At 43.6% G+C, this 27,512-nt stretch overlaps 1 protein-coding gene across 8 annotated transcripts; it reads left to right on the top strand.

Moving 5' to 3' along the window:
• Positions 1 to 303: 303 nt before the first annotated feature.
• LOC108710165 (beta-1,3-galactosyltransferase 2) lies at positions 304 to 21,752 on the top strand. Of its 8 annotated transcripts, none has more exons than XM_041587235.1 (4): positions 4,847 to 4,965; positions 8,641 to 8,901; positions 17,755 to 17,916; positions 19,056 to 21,752. In XM_041587235.1, exons 3-4 carry the CDS (start codon positions 17,899 to 17,901, stop codon positions 20,040 to 20,042), a joined length of 1,005 nt encoding a protein of 334 aa, XP_041443169.1. In that variant the 5' UTR covers positions 4,847 to 4,965; positions 8,641 to 8,901; positions 17,755 to 17,898; the 3' UTR covers positions 20,043 to 21,752. The 8 variants fall into 8 exon arrangements, with proteins under 8 accessions (XP_018106810.1, XP_041443169.1, XP_041443168.1 ...); XM_041587234.1 differs by lacking the exon at positions 4,847 to 4,965 and adding an exon at positions 5,705 to 6,100; XM_041587238.1 differs by lacking the exons at positions 4,847 to 4,965; positions 17,755 to 17,916 and adding an exon at positions 5,706 to 6,100 and having other exon boundaries at positions 8,641 to 8,801.
• The last annotated feature ends 5,760 nt before the right edge of the window (positions 21,753 to 27,512 follow it).

The raw sequence follows: 27,512 nt of genomic DNA, 5'->3' as shown, positions 1-27,512 counted from the left end.
ATCGCAGATTTGTTGTGCAGAATACAATTGGCTTAAGTGTAAGAACTAAACCCATTGTATTTTACAGAGTTTATCTGTTATCTGCTATGTAACCTGTGCCATTTAGCCCTATTTCAACTTAAACAGCAGCTTCTTTATTATACACTATAGTAGAATTTCAGTGTACCAGTGCAGGGCAACGCTACTTCATATTTTAATTACTTTTGTTTTTTGAGGTTACTGTTCCTTTAATACCTAACTGTACAGACAGAAAGACAGTTATGAGTCACAGCTTGCCCCAATTAGCAGGAGGGATTTGATCCTAACTTTGTGATCCGTCTGGAAGCAGGTTTGGAGCCAAATATGTGTATGGGGCAGGTCTTTTGCCAAGAGGAAGAGAAGAAGAATAGTACGGGCTCTGCGCTGTAGTACAGACAGATACTGGATATTTCTCCTTCTACACTGTGAGTATTCTGGCTGATCTTTAGGGAGCTGGGTGTTTCCCCTGTAGTAGAGCTAACAGTAACGTAACTAGAGCACTGAACAAAATCTTGGTGCCGGATTCCCGTTGGTGCAAGCATCTGGCGGCCCCCTGGTCAGGGTCGGACTTGGGGGCTCACCCCCACCACGCGAGTTTTTGCCCCGACTGATCGGTAGGAAGAACAACAGAGTGCGGATCTGGGTCCCCGGTAGTTCTGCCACTGACAGCTCACTATATAGGGAACCCCATAGTCAGAGTGCAGGGAGTTAGTGACTAATTCTAGGGTAGTAGTAGTAGTAGGGATTCTTTCAGTTGGCGTAACTAGATATTACTGGGCCCCACAGCAAATTATTTTTCAGGCCCCCAACATTTTTAGCAGTTGACTTGTTTTACCAATATTTATTGAAACTGTATATGAATTAGGGCCTCGTTGGGCCCCTATACCTCCTGGTCCCCCCTGCAGCTGCAGGGTCTGCTTCCTCTATAGTTACGCCCCTGGATCATTCTTTACTCCAGCATCTCAAGCTGGGTGTGAATTAAAGCTGCCATACTGCTTCCCTGCACCTGTTCTGCCTTTCATTCCCTCATTTGGGAGTAGGTGAGACCCTTCATTCTTATACCCTGGGTGCTTCCGTCTTGTGTCGCTTCACGTAACTCTGCTAACACTGCCTTAAAGGGGAGGTTTGCCTTTAGGTTTACTTGTAGCATGTTATATTAATTAATAAATACAATTAAAATAAGGGATATCGCATGAGGATACTAAGTAACATTAAGCTATTCTTTAAGGGTTAAACCAAAGAGGCTGAATGGGATCAGCTGTGCTGGATCTGGAGTAACCAGGGTGGAACATGGGAGTCGCCTGCTTCATGACTGGTAGCGTTGAACTATAGTGTTGAACTATAAATCACCTACTCAAACAATGACACATTAGCAACAATGGTTTTTTTTATAGTTTATGTGAGATCTTCCAATACTGATGCTATTTTCTGTCTTGTTTTTGAACTTTTGGACATTCATTGATGGATTGTATAAATGTGGGGTTTTAGTTTATGAATGGGTATGTATTTAAAATCGATAGTGTGTATATTATAAATGGTCGCTTTAGTATGACATCATTGTTTTTCCCACCATTACGTGGATTTAAGGCATATACATTGTAGATTTGGCACTTTATGAAAGGCCTTGGGTTTGGCCGAAACGTCAGTCTTTAGTTCTGCAATAAAATATATTTTTTTAAATTTTAAGCCTTGTGAGTGCGGATCTTTCAGAGTGAATATATTAATATATACTGATTTGGGACCCGGAGCTGCTAATGCCCCAGCAGACCCTGGATATTCCCTATGTTGCCACCAATGGTTGGTTCCCTGAAATCCCAATAGCAAGTTCCAGGGCTTTTCTCCCATCAGGATTATTATGTATTGGCAGGGAACTCAGAGACCACAGGGGAAATTAGAAGATTTCCCAAGTGGCTGATATGGGAATCAAACCTGCGCCCCCATGAATAACAGGACTGGGGCATAAGGAGGAAGCCTTTCTCCCCAAATAATATCGCCTATTATTGGTTTATGTAAAGTGCAGCACATTCTTATCATTTATACTTTCTACAAACAGCGCCCCCTGGTTACACAATTAGGGAAACTGCGAACAACGTTGCCAAAAAAAATTTGGCACCGGGCATTCCCGTAGCACCTGTATACGAGGTTTTGTATGGATGCGGGGCGGAGGTAGAACAACAAGTACAAGGATCTGGCACAAATAGTTTTTTCCAGGATACCAGTCAGAACTGTAGCACTTGTATACAGGCATTGTCTAGAAAAAACAGGAGGCTTTGCCCCTCCCTGGAATATTTTCTGCAGACGTGGGTGATGCTTCCATTGACCAGGTCAGTCCATAGCCGTGTATTTCATATAATGCGACTCCCATTCGGCTTCTCTTTAGCCCAATTAGCTGTGTGATTGTGGATCAACCTCTACTGAAGGTATCCAGTTACCTGAAATAACGGCCACACCTTGCTATGGATTTAACTTTCTGTTTCATGAAACAAAGCTTTGTTCAACTAGTTCCTACTTTTCATACATTAAAGGGGACCCGTCACCCAAAAAAAATATTAAAAAAAATCCTATTTTATCACATTAGTCAAACAAAATTAACTTTACTTACACTATATAAATGATTTGAATCTTGTTTCCTTCAGTCTGGGAATTCATAATTATAACAAGCAGGCAGGAGCCATTTTGTGGACACTGTTATTAAGGGCTCTTACAGACGAGCGTTTTTACCTGCGCTCCCCTGCGTTCCGTTTTTCTGCGTTCAGCCGCAGGGGAGCGCAGGAATAGACGCATAACATTTTTTCCAATGGGGCTGTACTCACACAGGCGCGTGTAGGCGCCGAACGCAGGAAAAATGCAGCATGTTGCGTCTCAACCTGCGTTGACAAGTCATGTATCATCTCAGAATCTTGTTTGTGCACCAGAATGGGGGACCTGATGTCCATCCCCATGTCCTGACTACACAATTAAATGGTGAAGAGAATGGGGAATGCGGAGAGCAGTGACATCCAGGAAGTGCTGAATGGAAAGTGAAAGTAATTGTCTGCCCCGCCTCTATGCCCATGGCATAGAGGAGGGACAGACAATATTTGATTGACAGCTGAGATATATAAATGAGCTTACAACAGCTATGAATGCTTTAATAAAAAACTAGAAATTGGATTTCATGTTTAATTTGAAAAGGACTTTTATTATACAGATTTTTGTGTCTGGGTGACGGGTCCACTTTAACGAAATGTTACACAGTAGATAACTATCTGAGTTTTGAAGAATCCCATTATACTACAGAGCTTATCTGTTGTCTGCTTCATATGTCTTTTCTCTTTTTTCAGCTTTCAATTGCTGCCCCCATGGCTACACAGTGGCTTGTCTATATAAACTATAGTAGTACTTATCTGTTATCTACTGTGTATCCTGTGGTTGAATGGCTGCCCCCATGGCTACACAGCAGCTTGTTTATACAAACTATAGTAGTACTTATCTGTTATCTACTGTGTATCCTGTGCTTGAATGGCTGCCCCCATGGCTTCACAGCAGCTTGTTTATAGAAACTATAGTAGTACTTATCTGTTATCTACTGTGCCTGGCTGGCTGCCCCCATGGCTACACAGTGGCTTGTCTATATAAACTATAGCAGTACTTATCTGTTATCTACAGTGTATCCTGTGCTTGAATGGCTGCCCCCATGGCTACACAGCAACTTGTTTATATAAACTATAGTAGTACTTATCTGTTATCTACTGTGTATCCTGTGCTTGAAAGGCTGCCCCCATGGCTGCACAGCAGCTTGTTTATATAAACTATAGTAGTACTTATCTGTTATCTACTGTGTATCCTGTGCTTGAATGGCTGCCCCCATGGCTACACAGCAGCTTGTTTATATAAACTATAGTAGTATTTATCTGTTATCTACTGTGTATTCTGTGCTTGAATGACTACTCCCATTGCTACACAGCAGCTTGTTTATATAAACTATAGTAGTACTTATCTGTTATCTACTGTGTATCCTGTGCTTGAATGGCTGCCCCATTGCTACACAGCAGCTTGTTTATATAAACTATAGTAGTACTTATCTGTTATCTACTGTGTATTTTGTGCTTGAATGGCTGCCCCCATGGCTACACTGCAGCTTGTTTATATAAACTATAGTAGTACTTATCTGTTATCTACTGTGTATCCTGTGCTTGAATGGCTGTCCCCATGGCTACACAGCAGCTTGTTTATATAAACTATAGTAGTACTTATCTGTTATCTACTGTGTATCCTGTGCTTGAATGGCTGCCCCCATGGCTACACAGCAGCTTGTTTATATAAACTATAGTAGTACTTATCTGTTATCTACTGTGTATCCTGTGCTTGAATGGCTGCCCCATTGCTACACAGCAGCTTGTTTATATAAACTATAGTAGAGTTTCTGAAGCAAAAACACTAGTTTTACCAGTGCAGAGCAACAGTACGTTATATTGACATTGCTTTAAAACTCTTTAATATTTTCTGGTTACTGTACCTTTATACGTCTCTGTTATTGGTTCATTCATGGGACATGAGGCTTTCCAAAAAAGTTTTTTTCACATAAAATATTTGCATATATTCCTGTATGATGAAACTTAGAATTTTCCTAGGAACTATGGCAGGCGCCACACCTATAGGTGTACCAATGATTGGAGAGAAGTCAACAAATTACTCCATACCTATATACTACTCCTCCCCTCTATATGCTACATCTTTTTTTCCTGTCCTCGCCTGTGGTAGGACAAGGTTTTGGAGTTTTCAGAGTTCTTCAAGACACAGAAGAAAACCCAGAATTTACAAGGAAATCATTCTGAGGAATTGACAGTAGTGATGAGCAAACTTTTGGGCAGGCTTGGATTTGCGTGGAAATTACACACTTCGCCATCTGCAGATTTTTTGTGCAAAACTGCCGCTCCCGGAAGAATTGTTTCTGCTCAGGTGCAGGTAGGACCTGGGGATTTCACATCTGAAACTCAACATTTTGCATTTCACGCCGCAATCCCTGCGCCTTCAGAACAAGGGGAGCAGCAGATTTTCTTCCCTAGCTTACGGGTACAACTACACGGGCTTTTTGAATTCGAATTCGATACCTTCCGTTCCGACGCAATGAAGCACAGGTGTCAAGTTGGATGCGCCGAATCTAAGGTAAAAGCAATGTCGGTAGTTGTCTCAGCGTGCATCTGGCACAACACGACTGTCAGATGCGAACGCTGCATGTTGCGTCTTCACCCGACAGTTGTGTCGTGTCGGATTCACGCTGCGACACCGTCTGACATTAGTATTACTTACCTTAGATTTGTGACGCCTGCGCTTCCTCGTGTCGCGTCGGAATGGAAGGTATCTGATTCAAAACCCCCTGCCATAAAACCTTTCGGAGGGGCACACAGTATTGTATTGTAGTTAAACTTTCCCTTTTTTTCAATTCTTTTTTTAATTTAGAGCTCTGTACACAAAAAAAAAAAACCATCAGGCAGATTTAGATGTGACCCCACCTAAACAAATTATTATAGAAATGCCTGACACTGAGTACAAATAAAATGGGAAATTCTGCTGGCACATGAAGGGTTAAGGGCAGAGACACACGGGGAGATTAGTCACCCGGTGACAAATAACCTCTTCTTCGAGCAACTAATCTCCCCGCAGGGCCTTCCTCATGAGGCAACTTCGGGCGACTTCGGAAAAGGAAGCACTCCAAGTGCCAACCTGCCGGCGATTTCGATTCTAGTTAGCGGGAAGGCATTAGTCGCCCGAAGAAGAGGCAATTTGAATCTCCCCATATCTCCACGTGTGTCTGTGCCCTAAAGCCCTTCAGTTTAATGCTGTGGCACTGGAGCTGACACTCACCCTCTGTATACAGGGCCATTGTCATTCTAATGCTGCATTACTGCAGCTGTTCTGCCTGATACTTCATTATTACTGGGTGGGAGGAGAAATGGTGAACAATGGAATTGTTGTACTAATTAGGATATCAATACTAATACCGATACTAATACCAATGCTAATACCGATACTGATACTAAATGTACGGCAGCAGCTGAGATCAGAGCTAAGGGATTGCAGGTCGGTACAATTGTAACAGGTAAATGGCTACAGATGATCATTACTAAGTCACTACAATTCAGTATATTTGTATTGGTCGCATTGCTGCAGTTGGTCAGTACTTTGCCACTGCAGTTCTGTATAGTACATTGACTATATTGCGGCACTTGGTCAGTATGTTCTAATGTTACTGCTATTTATGTTGGGTTTATGGCTGGTTCATGGTAATTTACTATTACAGTATTGAGACACTCTACTTAAAGGGGTGGTTCACCTTTTAAATTAACTTGTAGTATGTTATAGAATGGCCAATTCTAAGTAACTTTTCAATTGGTCTTCATTATTTTTTTTTATAGTTTATAAATGATTTGCCTTCTTCTTCTGATTCACTCGCTGAATGGGTCTCATCACACTGACTTTAGTTCCTTCTAGTGAACAGGGAAGAAAGAGCTGCAGGAACAATGTATGAGTATAAGTACCAGGCAACATACTGTAAATGTGCAAAGCTGCTGACCAATACCGAACTCTCTAGGGAACTGTTGTTAATGGGGTTGTTCACCCTTAAATTAACTTTTAGTATGATGCAGAGAGTGATATTCTGATTTGCAATTGTTTTTCATTTTTTACTATTTGTGGTTTTTGAGTTATTTGGCTTTTTATTCAGTGGCTCTCCCGTTTGCAATTTCAGCAATCTGGCTGCTAAGGTCCAAATTACCCTAGCAACCATGCATTGATTTGAATATGAGACTGGGATATAAATAGGAGAGGCCTGAATAGAAAGATGAGTAATAAAAAGTAGCAATAACAATACATTTGTAGCCTTATGGAGCAACAGATTTTAGATGGGGTCAGTGACCCCCATTTGAAAGCTGGAAAAAGTCAGCAGAAGAAGGCAAATAATTCAGAAACCATAAAAAAGAAAAAGGGAAGGCCAACTGAAAGGTTGGTTAGAATGAGTCAGTCTATAACACACTAAGGGATTCTGTCTTGATTTTTATGATGTTGTTTTTATTTCTAAATGACACTGTTTACACTGCAAATAATTCACTCTACAATATAAAATCTCATTCCTGAACCAACAAGTGTATTTTTAGTTGTAATATTGGTGTGTAGGTGCATCTCAGGTCATTTTGCCTGGTCATGTGCTTTCAGAAAGAGCCAGCACTTTAGGATGGAACTGCTTTCTGTCAGGCTGCGGTTTCTCCTACTCAATGTAACTGAATGTGTCTCAGTTGGACCTGGATTTTTACTATTACTGCTATCTGGTTACCTTCCCATTGTTCTGTTGTTAGGCTGCTGTGGGGAAAGGGGGGGGGGTCGATATCACTCCAACTTGCAGTACAGCAGTAAAGAGTGACTGAAGTTTATCAGAGCACAAGTCACATGACTGGGGCAGCTGGGAAACTGACAATATGTCTAACCCCATGTCAGATTTCAAAATGAAATATATAAAAAAAACTGTTTGCTCTTTTGAGTTTTTAAGAACACCCATGCTGTGACACTTAGTAGCAGTTAACAAGCCCCAAAAACACGTTAAAGAGTCCATCTATGTTTAATTAGAGTGTACAGTTAATTTACAAGGGAAGATAATTTACAAGGAAATCTATGAGCTTTCTTTCCTGCACCCAGACCTGTAACCCCTCCTCCCAAGAGCGTGAGATCAGATCAGAGGTGCCTGTAGCCCTCTTTTTGATTTTAAAATATTTGGAGGCTGCACTAGTACTCGATTGGGAGAATTCACAAAAGTGATGAAAATTAGATAAAAGTGAAGATAAAAATGTCGGATTTCCCGCTAAATTTACAAACCTCTGTCTCCACTTTTGTGAATTTGTCTTTTAAACATTTTTCAGATTTTGTCTTTTGCACGACATTTTAACGACATTTTGTCTGAATGTGTCTGTAGCTCTTACTACACCTGACAGTCAGCCATCAAATTGGAATTTTTGGGGGAGGGGGTTTATTTCACCAGGTAAAGTACAGGTATGGGATCTGTTATCTGGAAACCTGATATCCAGAAAGCTCAGAATTACAGAAAGGCTGTCTCCCATAGACTCCATTATAATCAAATAATCCAAATTTTCAAAAATGATTTCCTTTTTCTCCATAATAATAAAACAGTAGCTTGTACTTGATCCCAACTAAGATATAATTAATCCTTATTAGAGGCAAAGCCAACTTTTTGGGTTGATTTATGATTTGCATGATTTTCTAGTAGACAAGGTATGAAGATCCAAATTACAGAAATACCCGTTATTCAGAAAGCCCCAGGTCCCGAGCATTCTGGATAACAGGTCCTAGATCTGTATATATAATTTTTATTCAGGATAACCTGAGCTTTCTAAATCTGCCTAATGTTTGTGTAATTCCACTTCTGTAACAAGATATAAGGGTCTAAATACAAGTAATGCTATTTGCATAATATAGGGATTTGTATCAGAAATGTGTTTTATTATTTTAGGTCAAATATCTAATTGCTGCTAAAACTAAAAATAATGGCAGGGAGGCTTTATTTTTCATTTAGATAATATATTCACTCAAATTACTAATATTGCCTCATTCATTATGCTTTTCTCCCATCAGGATTATTATGTATTGGCAGGGAACTCAGAGACCACAGGGGAAATTAGAAGACTTCCCAAGTGGCTGATATGGGAATCAAACCTGCGCCCCCATGAATAACAGGACTGAGGCATAAGGAGGAAGCCTTTCTCCCCAAATAATATCACCTATTATTGGTTTATGTAAAGTGCAGCACATTCTTATCATTTATACTTTCTACAAACAGCGCCCCCTGGTTACACAATTAGGGAAACTGCGAACAACTTTGCCAAAAAAATTTGTGTAAGTTAAACCTGCTATTCCACAGTCACACTCCCTTCCCAGAGACTATTATCTACTGTTACTATAGGCACCATCTCTCCCTACTATACCTGCTATCCCACAGTCACACTCCCTTCCCAGAGACTATTATCCACTGTTACTATAGGCACCATCTCTCCCTACTATACCTGCTATCGCACAGTCACACTCCCTTCCCAGAGACTATTATCCCACTGTTACTATAGGCACCATCTCTCCCTACTATACCTGCTATCCCACAGTCACACTCCCTTCCCAGAGACTATTATCCACTGTTACTATAGGCACCATCTCTCCCTACTATACCTGCTATCCCACAGTCACACTCCCTTCCCAGAGACTATTATCCACTGTTACTATAGGCACCATCTCTCCCTACTATACCTGCTATCCCACAGTCACACTCCCTTCCCAGAGACTATTATCCACTGTTACTATAGGCACCATCTCTCCCTACTATACCTGCTATCCCACAGTCACACTCCCTTCCCAGAGACTATTATCCACTGTTACTATAGGCACCATCTCTCCCTACTATACCTGCTATCCCACAGTCACACTCCCTTCCCAGAGACTATTATCCACTGTTACTATAGGCACCATCTCTCCCTACTATACCTGCTATCCCACAGTCACACTCCCTTCCCAGAGACTATTATCCCACTGTTACTATAGGCACCATCTCTCCCTACTATACCTGCTATCCCACAGTCACACTCCCTTCCCAGAGACTATTATCCCACTGTTACTATAGGCACCATCTCTCCCTACTATACCTGCTATCCCACAGTCACACTCCCTTCCCAGAGACTATTATCCCACTGTTACTATAGGCACCATCTCTCCCTACTATACCTGCTATCGCACAGTCACACTCCCTTCCCAGAGACTATTATCCCACTGTTACTATAGGCACCATCTCTCCCTACTATACCTGCTATCCCACAGTCACACTCCCTTCCCAGAGACTATTATCCACTGTTACTATAGGCACCATCTCTCCCTACTATACCTGCTATCCCACAGTCACACTCCCTTCCCAGAGACTATTATCCACTGTTACTATAGGCACCATCTCTCCCTACTATACCTGCTATCCCACAGTCACACTCCCTTCCCAGAGACTATTATCCACTGTTACTATAGGCACCATCTCTCCCTACTATACCTGCTATCCCACAGTCACACTCCCTTCCCAGAGACTATTATCCACTGTTACTATAGGCACCATCTCTCCCTACTATACCTGCTATCCCACAGTCACACTCCCTTCCCAGAGACTATTATCCCACTGTTACTATAGGCACCATCTCTCCCTACTATACCTGCTATCCCACAGTCACACTCCCTTCCCAGAGACTATTATCCCACTGTTACTATAGGCACCATCTCTCCCTACTATACCTGCTATCCCACAGTCACACTCCCTTCCCAGATACTATTATCCACTGTTACTATAGGCACCATCTCTCCCTACTATACCTGCTATCTCACAGTCACACTCCCTTCCCAGAGACTATTATCCACTGTTACTATAGGCACCATCTCTCCCTACTATACCTGCTATCCCACAGTCACACTCCCTTCCCAGAGACTATTATCCGCTGTTACTATAGACACCATCTCTCCCTACTATACCTGCTATCCCACAGTCACACTATCTTCCCAGAAACTATTATCCGCTGTTACTATAGGCACCATCTCTCCCTACTATACCTGCTATCCCACAGTCACGCTCCCTTCCCAGAGACTATTATCCCACTGTTACTATAGGCACCATCTCTCCCTACTATACCTGCTATCCCACAGTCACACTCCCTTCCCAGAGACTATTATCCACTGTTACTATAGGCACCATCTCTTCCTACTATACCTGCTATCTCACAGTCACACTCCCTTCCCAGAGACTATTATCCACTGTTACTATAGGCACCATCTCTCCCTACTATACTGTACCTGCTATCCCACAGTCACACTCCCTTCCCAGAGACTATTATCCCACTGTTACTATAGGCACCATCTCTCCCTACAATACCTGCTATGCCACAGCCACACTCCCTTCCCAGAGACTATTATCCACTGTTACTATAGGCACCATCTCTCCCTACTATACCTGCTATCTCTCAGTCACACTCCCTTCCCAGAGACTATTATCCACTGTTACTATAGGCACCATCTCTCCCTACTATACCTGCTATCCCACAGTCACACTCCCTTCCCAGAGACTATTATCCACTGTTACTATAGACACCATCTCTCCCTACTATACCTGCTATCCCACAGTCACACTCCCTTCCCAGAGACTATTATCCCACTGTTACTATAGGCACCATCTCTCCCTACTATACCTGCTATCGCACAGTCACACTCCCTTCCCAGAGACTATTATCCCACTGTTACTATAGGCACCATCTCTCCCTACTATACCTGCTATCCCACAGTCACACTCCCTTCCCAGAGACTATTATTCACTGTTACTATAGGCACCATCTCTCCCTACTATACCTGCTATCCCACAGTCACACTCCCTTCCCAGAGACTATTATCCACTGTTACTATAGGCACCATCTCTCCCTACTATACCTGCTATCCCACAGTCACACTCCCTTCCCAGAGACTATTATCCACTGTTACTATAGGCACCATCTCTCCCTACTATACCTGCTATCCCACAGTCACACTCCCTTCCCAGAGACTATTATCCACTGTTACTATAGGCACCATCTCTCCCTACTATACCTGCTATCCCACAGTCACACTCCCTTCCCAGAGACTATTATCCCACTGTTACTATAGGCACCATCTCTCCCTACTATACCTGCTATCCCACAGTCACACTCCCTTCCCAGAGACTATTATCCACTGTTACTATAGGCACCATCTCTCCCTACTATACCTGCTATCCCACAGTCACACTCCCTTCCCAGAGACTATTATCCACTGTTACTATAGGCACCATCTCTCCCTACTATACCTGCTATCCCACAGTCACACTCCCTTCCCAGAGACTATTATCCACTGTTACTATAGGCACCATCTCTCCCTACTATACCTGCTATCCCACAGTCACACTCCCTTCCCAGAGACTATTATCCACTGTTACTATAGGCACCATCTCTCCCTACTATACCTGCTATCCCACAGTCACACTCCCTTCCCAGAGACTATTATCCCACTGTTACTATAGGCACCATCTCTCCCTACTATACCTGCTATCCCACAGTCACACTCCCTTCCCAGAGACTATTATCCCACTGTTACTATAGGCACCATCTCTCCCTACTATACCTGCTATCCCACAGTCACACTCCCTTCCCAGATACTATTATCCACTGTTACTATAGGCACCATCTCTCCCTACTATACCTGCTATCTCACAGTCACACTCCCTTCCCAGAGACTATTATCCACTGTTACTATAGGCACCATCTCTCCCTACTATACCTGCTATCCCACAGTCACACTCCCTTCCCAGAGACTATTATCCGCTGTTACTATAGACACCATCTCTCCCTACTATACCTGCTATCCCACAGTCACACTATCTTCCCAGAAACTATTATCCGCTGTTACTATAGGCACCATCTCTCCCTACTATACCTGCTATCCCACAGTCACGCTCCCTTCCCAGAGACTATTATCCGCTGTTACTATAGACACCATCTCTCCCTACTATACCTGCTATCCCACAGTCACACTATCTTCCCAGAAACTATTATCCGCTGTTACTATAGGCACCATCTCTCCCTACTATACCTGCTATCCCACAGTCACGCTCCCTTCCCAGAGACTATTATCCCACTGTTACTATAGGCACCATCTCTCCCTACTATACCTGCTATCCCACAGTCACACTCCCTTCCCAGAGACTATTATCCACTGTTACTATAGGCACCATCTCTCCCTACTATACCTGCTATCTCACAGTCACACTCCCTTCCCAGAGACTATTATCCACTGTTACTATAGGCACCATCTCTCCCTACTATACTGTACCTGCTATCCCACAGTCACACTCCCTTCCCAGAGACTATTATCCCACTGTTACTATAGGCACCATCTCTCCCTACAATACCTGCTATGCCACAGCCACACTCCCTTCCCAGAGACTATTATCCACTGTTACTATAGGCACCATCTCTCCCTACTATACCTGCTATCTCTCAGTCACACTCCCTTCCCAGAGACTATTATCCACTGTTACTATAGGCACCATCTCTCCCTACTATACCTGCTATCCCACAGTCACACTCCCTTCCCAGTGTAATGGATTCTAACTCACCTTCCAAAGATGGCGTCCAAGATGGCGACCTCCTGCCTCACCGCATGGTTCCTGATGGGCGCAGCTCCATGGTGTCATCGTCTTCCTGCTCCCGGATTGGCCGCCGGCGACGGAATGGACGCCGGCGTCAGAATGGGCGCTGGCGTCTGCGTTTGACGCAAGCACGTCAGCGTCTGACGCCAGTGCGTCAACTTTGGCGCTAAACTCAGAGACTACTTAAACCTCTCTCCCCTTCCAGTCCCTGCCCAACTATAGGTTCCTGTTCGTCTGTTCCTGGGTGTGATATATATTACTCTTGATTCTTGTGTACCGACTCTTGCCTGTTATTACGATTCCTGTTGTCTGCTGCCTGGTCTGATCTATTTGCCTGTACCTTGACGATTCTTTTGATAAACCCTCTTGTACCTCGAACTTGGTTTGGTCTCCTCTTTGGTCTACACTATTACTGCGCCTTCGGGCCCTCTTACAGTATAGTTGTGCCATGGACCCTTTGGAGGAGACTCATGCTTCGCCTGATCTTGGTGAAACCATTCAAGCTTTGGCTTCCCGAACTGACTCTTATGAAGTACTCCAATCTCACTTTGGCGCAGTCCTGGAGAAAGTGTCTACCTTGATTCCCGTGGCACCAGTTGCTGTACCTGCAACCCCGCTCCAAGTCTCCGAGACTCGCATCCCCGCACCTCCTCTCTACAGTGGTGATCCTGACGCTTGCAGAGGGTTCATTATCCAATGTGAGATCCAGTTTGACCTTCTGCCAGGTCAGTTTGTCTCGGAGCGAGCCAAAGTGGGTTATGTTATTTCCCGTCTGCAGGGAAAGGCCCTAGAATGGGCATCACCCTTTTGGGAAAAGAAGGATCCTCTGATCGATAATGCCTGTGCTTTTCTCCATGAGTTCCGGACGGTGTTTGATGCTCCTGGACGAGCCATAGCTTCTTCGGCTCGGTTGTTCCAGCTCCAGCAAGGCTCCCGCTCGGTTCCTGAGTATGCCATTGAGTTTCGCACCCTGGTAGCGGAGACGTCGTGGAACAATGACGGTTACCATGCTGCCTTCTACAACGGCCTAGCTATAAGAATAAAGAACGACCTTGTATCCCGGGAAATTCCTTCCCGCTGGGAAGAGTTGGTCGCCTTGGCCGTGAAGGTTGATACTCGCCAGAGGGAGTTCCAGGTCGAGCTAGACCGTGAGTATTCTAAGAAGAACCCTCGTTTCCAGCCTATCCTGGCCCCCCGCTTCCAGAGACCCCTGCTCAACAATCCTGCTTACTTCTCGCCCTCTCCACCTCCTGCGACTTCTGCTTCTTCCTCTCCTACGTCTGCTGAGGAATCGATGCAGATTGGACGGGCTCGTCTTTCCGAACAGGAGAAGAACCGGAGAAAGGCGGCGGGATTATGTCTCTACTGCGGGGGCAAAGCTCACTCCGTCCTCGAGTGTCCTGTGAAGCCAGGAAAACGCCAATACCTCGGTAAGTTTGGGGAAACTTACCTGGGTGGAGTTTGTTCTTCTCCCCGACCGTCTGGTCATCGTTTCCTACTTCCGGCACAGATCCAGTTTGGCTCCCGGAGAATCTCGGTTCAAGCCTTCATAGATTCTGGTGCTGCCGGGAATTTCATGGACAAAACTTTTGCCAGCCGACATGCTGTTCCTCTTCTTCCTCTGACTATTCCTCTGCAAGCTCTGGCAATTGATGATCGTCCTCTGTCTTCTGCCATCATTTCACAGACCACCCCGGAACTTTCTCTTAAAGTGGGCACCCTGCATTTGGAGAGACTGTCCTTTCTTCTTATTGATTGCCCTTCTACTCCTATTGTTCTGGGTCTTCCATGGTTATGCACCCATAACCCAGTCATTGATTGGTCTTCTTCACAAGTTGCCCGTTGGAGTCCACATTGCCAACAGAACTGTTTACCTGCTGTGCCCATTGTCAAAGTTTCCTCTGTGTCTTCTAAGCCCTCTCTTCCAGTTGTATATCAATCCTTTTCGGATGTCTTCAATAAGGGCTCCGCTGAGATTCTTCCTCCTCATCGACCCTACGACTGCCCAGTTGAGCTCTTACCTGGTTCTATGCCTCCTCGTGGCCGCACCTATCCTCTGTCTCCTTCTGAAACAGCTGCCATGAAAACCTACATTCAGGAGAATCTCCAGAGAGGGTTCATTCGTCCCTCATCGTCTCCTGCTGGAGCAGGTTTTTTCTTTGTCGAAAAGAAGGATGGCAGTCTGCGGCCCTGCATCGACTATAGAGGGCTGAATAAAATCACTATCAAAAACCGTTACCCTCTCCCCTTAATCTCTGAACTTTTCGATCAGTTGAGAGGCGCTAATCTCTTCATCAAACTTGATCTTCGGGGCGCCTACAACCTCATTCGGATCCGAGAGGGCGATGAATGGAAGACCGCTTTCAATACTCGTGACGGGCATTATGAGTACCTAGTAATGCCATTTGGTCTATGCAATGCCCCCGCGGTCTTCCAGGAGTTTGTAAATGAAGTTTTCAGAGATTTGTTGGGGCAATGTGTAGTCGTTTACCTGGATGATATCCTCATTTTCTCCAAAGATCTTCAGGAACACCGTTGTCAGGTGAAGGAAGTTCTTCTTCGTCTTAGAAAGAATAATCTCTTCGCCAAGTTGGAGAAGTGTTCTTTCGAGGTGCCTTCCATCCCTTTCCTTGGGTATATAATCTCACAGCAGGGGTTCAAGATGGATCCAGCCAAGGTTACTGCAATTCTTGATTGGCCTCTACCCACCAGCGTCAAGGCTATTCAGAGGTTTATTGGCTTTGCCAATTATTATAGGCAGTTCATTAAAGGCTTTTCTTCCAAGATTTCTCCTATTCTTGCTCTTATCCGAAAAGGGGGCAAACTTCAGCACTGGCCCCCTCTAGCTGTGGAAGCCTTTGAAACATTGAAAGTGGCCTTTTCTTCTGCACCGATTCTGAGACACCCCGAACCTCTTCTACCCTTTTTCCTTGAAGTAGACGCCTCTGATGTGGGAGCTGGAGCCGTCTTATCTCAAAGGTCTTCTTCGGATGGGAAGTTACATCCGTGTGCATTCTTCTCCAAAAAATTCTCTTCTCCCGAGCAGAATTACGACGTTGGGAATCGTGAACTGCTTGCGGTCAAATTGGCCCTGGAGGAGTGGAGGCATCTACTTGAGGGATCTTCTATTCCTGTGACCATCTTTACAGACCACAAGAACCTTGAATTTATCCAGTCCCTGAAACGTTTAAATCCTCGTCAAGCCAGATGGTCTTTATTCTTCTCCCGTTTTAATTTTATCATCACCTTTCGTCCTGGCTCAAGAAATAGAAAGGCTGATGCGCTGTCCAGGAGTTTTGTTCCCGAGATTTCTTGTTCTGAAGATCCCGAACCTATTGTGCCTCCTTCCAAGATTATTGCTGCCCTGTTTCCCTCCTTGGCTTCTGAACTTCTTTCTGCCCAGGCCTCTGCTCCTGATAACATTCCCTTGGGGGTTGCTTTTGTTCCACCTGAGTGTCGCCAGGCCATCCTATCTCAAGCCCACAATTCCAAACAAGCTGGTCACCCGGGGATTGAGAAGACCACTGAACTCCTGTCACGCTTGGTGTGGTGGCCATCGATGAGAAAGGATGTAAAAGACTTTATTTCTTCCTGTGCTACCTGTGCTGTCTCTAAAGCTAGTCATTCTTCTCCCAAAGGTCTTCTCCTGCCGTTGCCCATCCCTTCTCGCCCTTGGACTCATGTGGCAATGGATTTCATTGTTGATCTGCCCTTATCCTCCGGCCACACTGTGATCTGGGTGGTGATCGACAGATTTAGTAAAATGGCTCACTTTACTCCTCTTCGGAAATTGCCTTCTGCCTCTGAACTTTCTGAACTTTTTATTAAACATATTTTTCGTCTTCATGGTTTTCCTGCTGAGATTGTTTTTGATCGGGGTTCTCAATTCATATCCAAGTTCTGGAGGTCGCTATGCAAGGCCCTTAATATTTCTCTCCAATTTTCCTCTGCTTACCACCCACAATCCAATGGTGCCGCTGAACGGGTCAACCAGGCTTTGGAGCAGTTTCTGCGCTGTCATGTGTCTCTGTGCCAGGACGATTGGTCAGATCTTCTTCCTTGGGCTGAGTTCGCTCACAATAATGCGCTGCATTCCTCTTCCCTAAAGTCTCCCTTCTTCTGTGTTTATGGTCGGAATCCGTTGGCCTTTCCTCAAGATCTTCTTCTCACCAACGTTCCTGCGGCCAACGACCAAGCTGCTCACATGTTGGCTATCTGGGAGGCCACTGCCTCTAATTTGGAGAAGAGTTCCCTGGCTCAGAAGAGGTTTGCCGATAAGAGAAGAGTTCCTGCCCCTCCATATACTCCTGGTGACAAAGTTTTTCTTTCTACTCGTAATATTCGTCTGAAAATTCCCACTCCCAAACTTGGTCCTAAGTTCATCGGTCCTTATCCTGTTGTCGAAGTCATCAACCCTGTGGCGGTCCGCCTTCAACTTCCTCCGGAGATGCGGATTCCAAATGTCTTTCATGTCTCGTTACTTAAGCCTGCTGTGTCTTGTCCTTCTTCTTCTTCCCCAGCTCCTGTCTTGGTTGATGGTCACCAGGAATTCGAAGTCAAGAGGATTTTGGACTCTCGTTTTTCCAGGGGTACTCTTCAGTATCTCATCGAGTGGAAAGGGTTCGGTCCGGAAGAGTGCTCCTGGGTGAGGAACTCGGACGTCCATGCGCCTGCCTTGGTCCGTAAGTTCCATAGACTTTTCCCTTCTTCTCCTAGTCTCGGTGGTCCTGGGGCCCCCCCTAAGGAGGGGGGTACTGTAATGGATTCTAACTCACCTTCCAAAGATGGCGTCCAAGATGGCGACCTCCTGCCTCACCGCATGGTTCCTGATGGGCGCAGCTCCATGGTGTCATCGTCTTCCTGCTCCCGGATTGGCCGCCGGCGACGGAATGGACGCCGGCGTCAGAATGGGCGCCGGCGTCAGGACGTCAGCGTGGGGACGCTGGCGTCTGCGTTTGATGCAAGCACGTCAGCGTCTGACGCCAGTGCGTCAACTTTGGCGCCAAACTCAGAGACTACTTAAACCTCTCTCCCCTTCCAGTCCCTGCCCAACTATAGGTTCCTGTTCGTCTGTTCCTGGGTGTGATATATTACTCTTGATTCTTGTGTACCGACTCTTGCCTGTTATTACGATTCCTGTTGTCTGCTGCCTGGTCTGATCTATTTGCCTGTACCTTGACGATTCTTTTGATAAACCCTCTTGTACCTCGAACTTGGTTTGGTCTCCTCTTTGGTCTACACTATTACTGCGCCTTCGGGCCCTCTTACACCCAGAGACTATTATCCACTGTTACTATAGGCACCATCTCTCCCTACTATACCTGCTATCCCACAGTCACACTCCTCTCAGAGACTATAGCCTATAGTAACAATAATAGTCTCCTGTACTATACCTGTTAATAACAGGTATAGTAGGGAGAGATGGTGCCTATAGTAACAGTGGATAATAGTCTCTGGGAAGAGTGTGACTGTTACTATAGGCACCATCTCTCCCTACTATACCTGCTATCCCACAGATCCCAAGAGCTACACACAATACAAATGCATCTCTTAAGGGGATATGCACCTTTATATTTTTTATATTATAGAGCGATCTATACAAGCTTTCAAGTTGTCTTCATGACGTTGTTGTGTTTTGAATTATTGCCATAATTTTTATAGATTATCTGTTCATGTATTCTACTGATTGTCCTCCAATCTGGCTTCCAAACTACTGTCTGTTTGCTGTACTGTGTGCTTGTATAATTATCTCACTCTGTTGTGAATAAGTGAGTAATAATCGAAATGTAATATATATTGTTTTTGCTTTTGTGCTTAACAGGAAACATCAAATATGGACAAAAGGATGACTATAAAACTATGGCCAATGAAACTGAAAATATTGAAGTTCTGTCTGTTATTTCTCTTTTTCTCTACAATGACCTTGATGGGATTCCACATCTATTTCGTAAATAGAATTTGGGTTCCAACAACAGTGCATCCCAGAAATGTTGGACCCTTATACCCTTATCTCATCGAGGAGCCATCAAAATGTAGAGGAGACCCCCCATTCTTACTGCTGCTCATTCCTTCAATGCCACAAGATGTTCTTGTCAGGGATGTCCTGAGGAAGACTTGGGCCAATGAAAGCTTAGTCCCTGGAATCTCCATCAAGAGGATTTTCCTTCTGGGTAGGTCCTTTGTCAATGACACTGAAATATCTGTGAGACAAGAGAGTTCTACATTCCATGACATCATCCAACAGGATTTCCTGGACACATACCGTAATCTGACCATCAAAACACTGATGGGTATAGAGTGGGTGAGTCGTCTCTGCCCCCGAGTCAGTTATGTCATGAAGGTGGATGGTGACATGTTCTTCAACCCTTGGTTCCTGGTGAGACAGATCCTACAGCCAGAGAAGCCCCTCAAGCTGGAATTTTTTACAGGGCTAAAAATAACAATTGGCACGCCCTTCAGGAGCATGAAAAGCAAATGGTATATTTCATACAAAACGTACCCTAAATTCTTTTACCCTTACTATTGTTCTGGCACAGGCTATGTCTTCTCAGGGGACTTGTCACCAAAGATCTACAAAGAAGCAATGGGGTTGACCCTTATACCATTTGAGGATGTCTTTTTAGGTTTCTGCTTAGAAAGAATGGGGGTTCACATCTCCGTGCCTGCGGGTAAATGGTTTTCACAAGAAAGGACACAGTACGATAGGTGCCAATTTACAAAGCGGGTTACTGATCATCATTACGGCCCAGATGAATTGTTCAAGTTGTGGCCTGATTTCCTCAAGGCTCTTGAAGACTGCACTGGATAGTAGGATGTCTTGTAACTGCACCCTGTATGCAGGACAACAATAGACTCAAAACATTACTTTTTGATCGCCTCTTGTTTATGCAATAAGTCAGTCTGCATGGAATTAAGGCTTTTGCTTGAGCTATGGTTTTTTTGGGTTCTCCAGAGGGTTATCAGATGGGGTTTCTGGAATGGACTGCTCAATGGACTGGAAACAGTAGTCTGTAAAGCCTCTTGTTTGTGGGCTCAGCGCTACTCACAGTCAATAAAAAGACAAAATCCCACCTCCCTCCCTCTCTATTGAACATTACTTTTTGATGGCCTCTTGTTTATGCAATAAGTCAATCTGCATGGAGCTAGATCGATGCCTGAGCTATGGGTTTTTTTGGGTTCTTCAGAGGGCTATCAGATGGGGTTTCTGGAATGGACTGCTCAATGGACTGTTTATGGGCTCGCTCTACTCACAGCCAGTAAAAAGAGAAAAGATCAGAAGTGGCCTTCTCCTGGGATTTGTGGGGAAGTATCTTATATCTTAACTGTACAAACAAAAGGGCTCATCTTAGGTGACTAAAATTAAATTCTATAGACCTTTATTGTTGCTTTATAAATACAATTTCAAATGCTGTTAGTTTGGAAGACAGAAATGTGGACGTTCTATTTCGTGACCTATTTCTGGGCCTGCAGGAAGCCGCTCGTGGCCTTTATTTGAAAGACTACTGTAATGCAGTGTAAAAGAAAAAAAAAATGTCTTGAAAAACCTTTGATGGATCTGCAAGAGACTGAATCTTTGATAGATTCGTATAATTTCATATTTATAAAAATTTCATATGTACAAAATATTTTATATATTTTTCAAAAAATGATCATGTTTTGCTGATATTTATGATCTTTTAAAGGAGAATTCAACCCTTTAAGGAAAAAAAGCCATACCCCCTCCCTCCTCCCCCCAGCCTAACTGCCCCCTCCTCGGGGAAATGCCCCATACTTTATACTTACCCCTCGGCGCATGCGCAGTTGAAGCAATTTGCCGGTTGGCGATAAAAATTGTCACGAAAATTGCCGAAAGAAGACACGAAGCCCCGGAAGATGGCTGCGTGGAACTCCAATGCCAGAATCTGCACCGAGGGGTAAGTATAAAGTATGGGGCATTTACCCGGGGGTTGAATTCTCCTTTAAAGAGAAGGAAAGCTCCTATAGATTGGGTGCCACATTTTAGGGCATCCCCTCCCCCAAGTATTGTAATGACCTACCTGATTCCCAAGACCAGGGATCCTGTTAGTAGAAAATGATGTCAGTTTGGGGGACTTGCAAGTGAGCGATCCTCTTCTTCTTTCTTTGCATGGGCACACAATGGACAGTAGAATTAAAAGCCGGCTTTCTCACTTTACTGCATATGCGTCGCCTGCTGAATTTTGAAGAACGAAGAAGGGAGGAAGAGGACAAGGAAGGCTTTACTCCTCTTTTCAGCTCAGGAAATGATTCCCCCTCATTGGAATTGCTGCTGGATGGAAGCAGGAAAACCTGAGCAGCAACAAGAGGCATTACTGTAGAGGAGACGACCCTCTGGGATTTATTTTTTTTGGTTAGCGACCAAGAATATTCTAATTCTAAGTCTCTTATTCAAATAAACGCATAGTTGTTAGGGTAATTTAAACCCTAGCAACCAGATTGCTGACTGAATAAAAAGCTAAATAACCTAAAAACCACAAATAATAAAAAAATTGAAAACCAATTGCACATTGTCTCAGAATTTCACTCTCTGCATAATAATAAAATTTAGGGGCCGATTCACTAACTTCGAGTGAAGGATTCGAAGTAAAAAAACTTTGAATTTCGAAGTATTTTTTGGGCTACCTCGACCATCGAATGGGCTACTTCGACCTTCGACTACGACTTCGAATCGAAGGATTCAAACTAAAAATCGTTCGACTATTCGACCATTCGATAGTCAAAGTACTGTCTCTTTAAAAAAATCTTCGACCCCCTAGTTCGCCATCTAAAAGCTACCGAAGTCAATGTTAGCCTATGGGGAAGGTCCCCATAGGCTTGCCTAACTTTTTTTGATTGAAGGATATTCCTTCGATCGTTGGATTTAAATCCTTCGAATCGTTTGATTCGAAGGATTTAATCGTTCGATCGAAGGAATAATCCTTCGATCGTACGATCGCACTATTTGCGCTAAATCCTTCAACTTCGATATTCGAAGTCTAAGGATTTCAATTCCCAGTCGAATATCGAGGGTTAATTAACCCTCGATATTCGACCCTTAGTGAATCAGCCCCTTAATGTAAAGGTGAACAACCCCATTAAGCAAGGTGTTAAAAACAAACAAAAAAAAACTAGTATAGAAGGTATAGAGGAATTCTATCATACTTACTTTGATTCTCCTAGGGAAAAAGGAGATCCATCAAGAAAACTGTAAAGATCATGATAAGGCACAACAGGCAAAAGGACATTATTAAAGGAACAGTAACATAAAACAATGAAAGTGTTTTAAAGTAATGAAAATATCATGTAGTGTTGCTCTGCACTAGTAAAACTGATCTGTATGCTTTAAAAACACTACTATAGTTCATATAAACAAGCTGCTGTGTAGCAATGGTGGATATTGAAAAAAAGTCTATGGCACAGGTTAAATAGTGGATAACAGATAACACCATTATGTTCTACAGAGCTTATCTGCTGTGTAACCTGAGCCTTTTCTCCTTTGAATGGCTGCCCCCATGGCTACACAACAGCTTATTTATATAAACTATAGGAGTGTTTCTGAAGCAAACAAAGCAGTTTTACCAGTGCAGGGCAACACTGCATTATATTTTAATTACTTTAAAACACTTTTATTGTTTTTTTGTGTTAGTTCCTTTAAGTGACATCAACCAATCCAGACAGCCAACCAACCTCAGTTTCCTCAGCCAAATCTGAACCAGCCACCAACAAGCACTCAACCTGTTCCTTGTGCCAGACATTTGTCACCCGTCTTCACCACCCTTATAGAGGGCTCTGGGGACCCTTCCAGAGCCACCTACCACTCCATGAGAGAGGCCGCCATTCTGACCACATACAGTAAATTAATTTGTATTGCATGCAATAAGGAGCTGGGGGGTGGCTCCAGGCAAGAGTGGTATATCCATGATATTTATCTCTTTGAGCTTATGACTTTAAAACTATTTGATTTTGACTTTAATTGGAGTAGGTAAATTGCCTATAAATGTAATACATAATTTAAAGGATAAGTAAACATTTAAAATAAGAGAATATAAAATTGATGAGGGTGCTATACTAAGCACTTTTGCAATGTACATTCAGTATTCTTTTTTTTTTTTAATTTAAATTTTATTGATTTACTACAATACAGTATAGAATGCAAAACATGGTCCATCAAGGAGACATCAGCATATGTAACGACATGGAATGTATCTAACCAGCATATCATGATATTTAGTCTCCATGAATATGCTATCCCCATAGAAGTGCTAAAGCGACTGTATCGTTAAATAACAGGGGGGGGGGGAAGAAAAGGAAAAATAAGGGGAGAGGAAAATGGAAGGAGGTGTCGAAAATAGTGATAATGCGTTCATCTATGTATGTACATCAAATGTGAGGCAACATGCCCTGCACAACCCATGTGCACTATCTTACAGTGCAGCAGCTGTCCCAGTGTTAAGCAATTCCAGGTACTGGGTCCAAGGGTGCCACTCCAGCTCCTCCTCATAACTCCTGTCCAAAAGTCTGGCTCTTATGGATTCCATCGCTCTGATCCAATTTACTTTGGTAATAAGTGCCTGTATTCCTGGGATTTGTGTCTGTTTCCAATTTGCTGCTAGTAAAGATCTTGCTGCCGTTAGAATATGTGTAGCCAGCTTGTGTGAACTTTTGGAATGTATAGCTTGGATTCTCATGCCTAAGAGAAACGTGTGGGGAGGCTTGTATAGAGAGGTGGAGGATCTCAGAGAGCAGTGTGGCTACCGTCCTCCAAAATTCCTGGGCTACTGCACATGTCCACCAAGTGTGTAAGAAAGAACCCTGTTCCCCACAACCCCTGAAACAGTGTGCATGGTCGGGATTGCCACTAAGTTTACTTATGCGCATTGGGGTGTAATACCACCGAAATATAATCTTATATGCTCTTTCGTTAGAGACTGCGCAAATGGATTTCTTTTTGGCCGTGTCCCATATGCAGGACCAGGTTTTATCAGAAATCGGAAAACCTAGGTCTTCCTCCCATTTTGTCATGTATGGTTGATGAAAGGTCGTGGTGTCAGATGCTATATTGCAATATAGTCTGGAGATCAGGTGTGTCGGGTATGATCGGTTGTGACAGATGGTTTCAAAATATGTTAGCGTATCGTTCATTTTAGTCTTTATTGCAGTGTCCACGTAATGTCTGATTTGTAAATATCTGAAAAATTGCGAGTGTGGAATGTCATATGTCTCTTTGCATTGTTGAAACGAGAGCATTGTCCGGCCCACAAGAAAGGCGTTGAGGGTAAGCAGATTTGCCGCTATCCAGGGGGTGAAGTCAGTTGGGGTGCAACCTGGCGTAAAGTCCGTATTGTAAAAAATAGTTCTAAACCTGGAATCAGAAGTAGTCAATCCCATTTTTATGCATATTGCATCCCATAGGTCTAAAGCCTGTTGTGATGTGGGTAAAATAGTCAATGAGTTAATTCTGCAAGCTTTTGGTATCCAGAATAAATGAGCTAACTGAAGAGGGCGTAGAAAGTGATTTTCAATCTCTTTCCAGGGTTCGCTGGTTGGGGCGTGTATGTGTATCATAGCCTCCAATCTACTAGCTACATAGTATCGATGTATGTTAGGGACCCCCAATCCTCCCATAGACTTAGGCTTGGTCATGATCGCCGCCTTGATTCTAGGTTTTTTACCTCCCCAAATAAAATCTGATATTGCCTTTTGTAGGGCATGTGCTGTCTTTTCCGGGAAGCATATTGGCAGTGTCCTGAACAGGTACAATAATCTCGGTAGTAATGTCATTTTGACCGCTGCGATTCTACCAAACCAAGAGAGGTGATAAGTATGCCAGGTGAGCAAGTCTCTTTTGAGTTTGTCCAGCAGTTTGGGATAGTTGGCCTTATATAAAGTGTCGTATGATGAGGTCAATTGGATCCCCAAGTACGCTATGGATTCTGTCTCCCATTTGTAATGAAAGTTGAGCTGCAACAATTTCAGTTCTGATTTGGACATTTTTAATGGGAGTGTATGAGATTTCGTGGGGTTAATTTTGTAACCAGAAAAACGTTGGAACTGATCCAGAGTATGGATTAGATTTGGTATCGTGGTTTGAGGGGAGGAAAGTGTGAGAAGAATATCGTCTGCAAACAGGTTTATCTTATGTATCTTGTCGCTTACTCTAGAACCTCTAGCATGGGCTAGAGGTTCTAAGGATAAAGCAAACACTAAAGGTGATAAAGGGCATCCCTGTCGTGTCCCACCTCTAATCTCAATACGGTCTGACTGGAGGCCCATGTTCACCACTCGAGCTGAAGGAGCCACATATAATTGTTGAAATCCAGTAAGCAAAGGTTTTGGTATTTGTAGTTTCTCCAGAACCTCAAACATGTACCTCCAGTCCAACCTATCGAATGCTTTTTGTGCATCTAGAGACAGGAGGAGGGAAGAGGGTTGTGCCCTTGAAGCCAGGCTTATTAGATTTATTGCTTTCCGTATACTATCAGCTGCTTGGCGACCCGGTACGAATCCTACTTGGTCTTGGTGGATAACCTGTGGGAGTATTGTAGAGAGTCTATTGGCCAATATTTTTGCAAATATTTTGACATCGGTGTTGATTAGGGAGATGGGTCTATAGCTATCACAGTTTTGGGGATCTTTTCCCGGTTTTAAAATCATGATAATGTTTGCCGCCTGCATGTGTTGTGTCAAAGGTGAGCCTTCCAGGAGTGCTTGAAATAACTCCTTTAAATGTGGGATTAGGTGGTCGGAGAATTTTTTATAACATTTGGCAGTAAAGCCATCAGGGCCGGGAGCTTTATTCGGTTTAGAGTCTCTGATCACTGCTTTTATCTCCTCAGTATCTATAGGTGCAGCTAGCATTTCCTGGTTTTCCTCAGTCAAGGGAGGAGGAGTCCAATCGGACAAAAATCAGAGCGACGTGCTAGTGGCGCGCCTGGGGCTTTGTCTGCCGTGTATAATTTAGAATAAAAAGTGTGGAAAGTCTTAAGAATTTGTTGTGTATCCCTAGTTATTGTCCCGTCCGATGACCGAATAGCATGGATAGTTTGTGAGGTCCGTAAAGCTTTAAGTTTACGGGCAAGCATGGTGTGTGGCTTATTAGTGAATTCATAGTATAAATGTTTAGTTTTCTGCATAACAAATGCCGCTTTATCTGAGAGTACCTGGATTAATTGTGCTCTTGTATCCTGTAATTTCCTGAGACTATCCCCATCCGGATTACGTTTGTGTGAAACAGCTAGGTCATGTAGTTCGAGCGAAAGCCGTTGAGCTTTCTCCTCCCTAACCTTTTTCAATCGTGCCGCGTGTTTGATCAGTATACCCCGGATCACTGCTTTGTGTGCATCCCATCGAATTGCTGCAGATGTCTCTGATGGGCTGTTTAGTCTAAAGTATTCTGTGATTGTGTTTGTGACTTCAGTGCACGTGTCCACATCTAAAAGTAAAGATTCATTAAGTCTCCAGCTCCCTGTCCCTCTCAGCTCATCCCATTTGGTGAACATAATCTCTATCATACCGTGATCGGACCAAGTGATGTCGTGAATTGTAGCCGAATGGACGTATTGTGTTTGTGTCGCTTTGGTGAAGATAAAGTCAATGCGGGAGTAAGTATCATGAACATTAGAGTAGTATGAATAGTCCCTGTCTATTGGGTGTTTCTCTCTCCAAGTGTCTACTAGTGTCTCAGTCGTTAGATCTTTAGCCAAGTATTTGGAGTCTCTAGTATTTATTTATTCTTAATTCCAAGATATTAAGGCACACATGTACAAATGAATTTTGTTACCTGCTGGTCATTTTACCTCCATTCTGACCACCAAGTAGTCAAGGAAGTTGTCAGGAGAAAGAAAGAGGCAGCTCTGATGTTCTTCTGCTTAGGAAAGATTTGAGAAAGGTTTCTAATTTTTTTCCTAACTGTGCAAGTCAGTAAGCATGGCCCCCAATTAGGAGTTAGGGGCGTAACTACAGAGGAAGCAGACGGCTGCAGGGGGCCCAGGATAAATAGGGGGCCCCAATTCATATAGAATTTCAATATATATATATGTATATGGGTAAAACAGGACAACCTTAAATTAATTTGCTGTTGGACATCTAATCACACCACTGCTTCCACTAGACACTTGATAACGAGTATTGTACATGTTCTGTTGAACATGTTCTGTTGCCACAACCTGGAATAAAGTCTTTTTGCAGTTATACTGCTGGAGTTCCTATTCATTTTTTTCTTTTCTTTCTTTGCATTGCTCCCACATGACTATATATATATATATATATATATATATATATA

This window comes from Xenopus laevis, chromosome 3L, assembly GCF_017654675.1.
Source record: "Xenopus laevis strain J_2021 chromosome 3L, Xenopus_laevis_v10.1, whole genome shotgun sequence".
Lineage (NCBI taxonomy): Eukaryota > Metazoa > Chordata > Amphibia > Anura > Pipidae > Xenopus > Xenopus laevis.
This window is presented reverse-complemented; position numbering and strand designations above follow the sequence as displayed.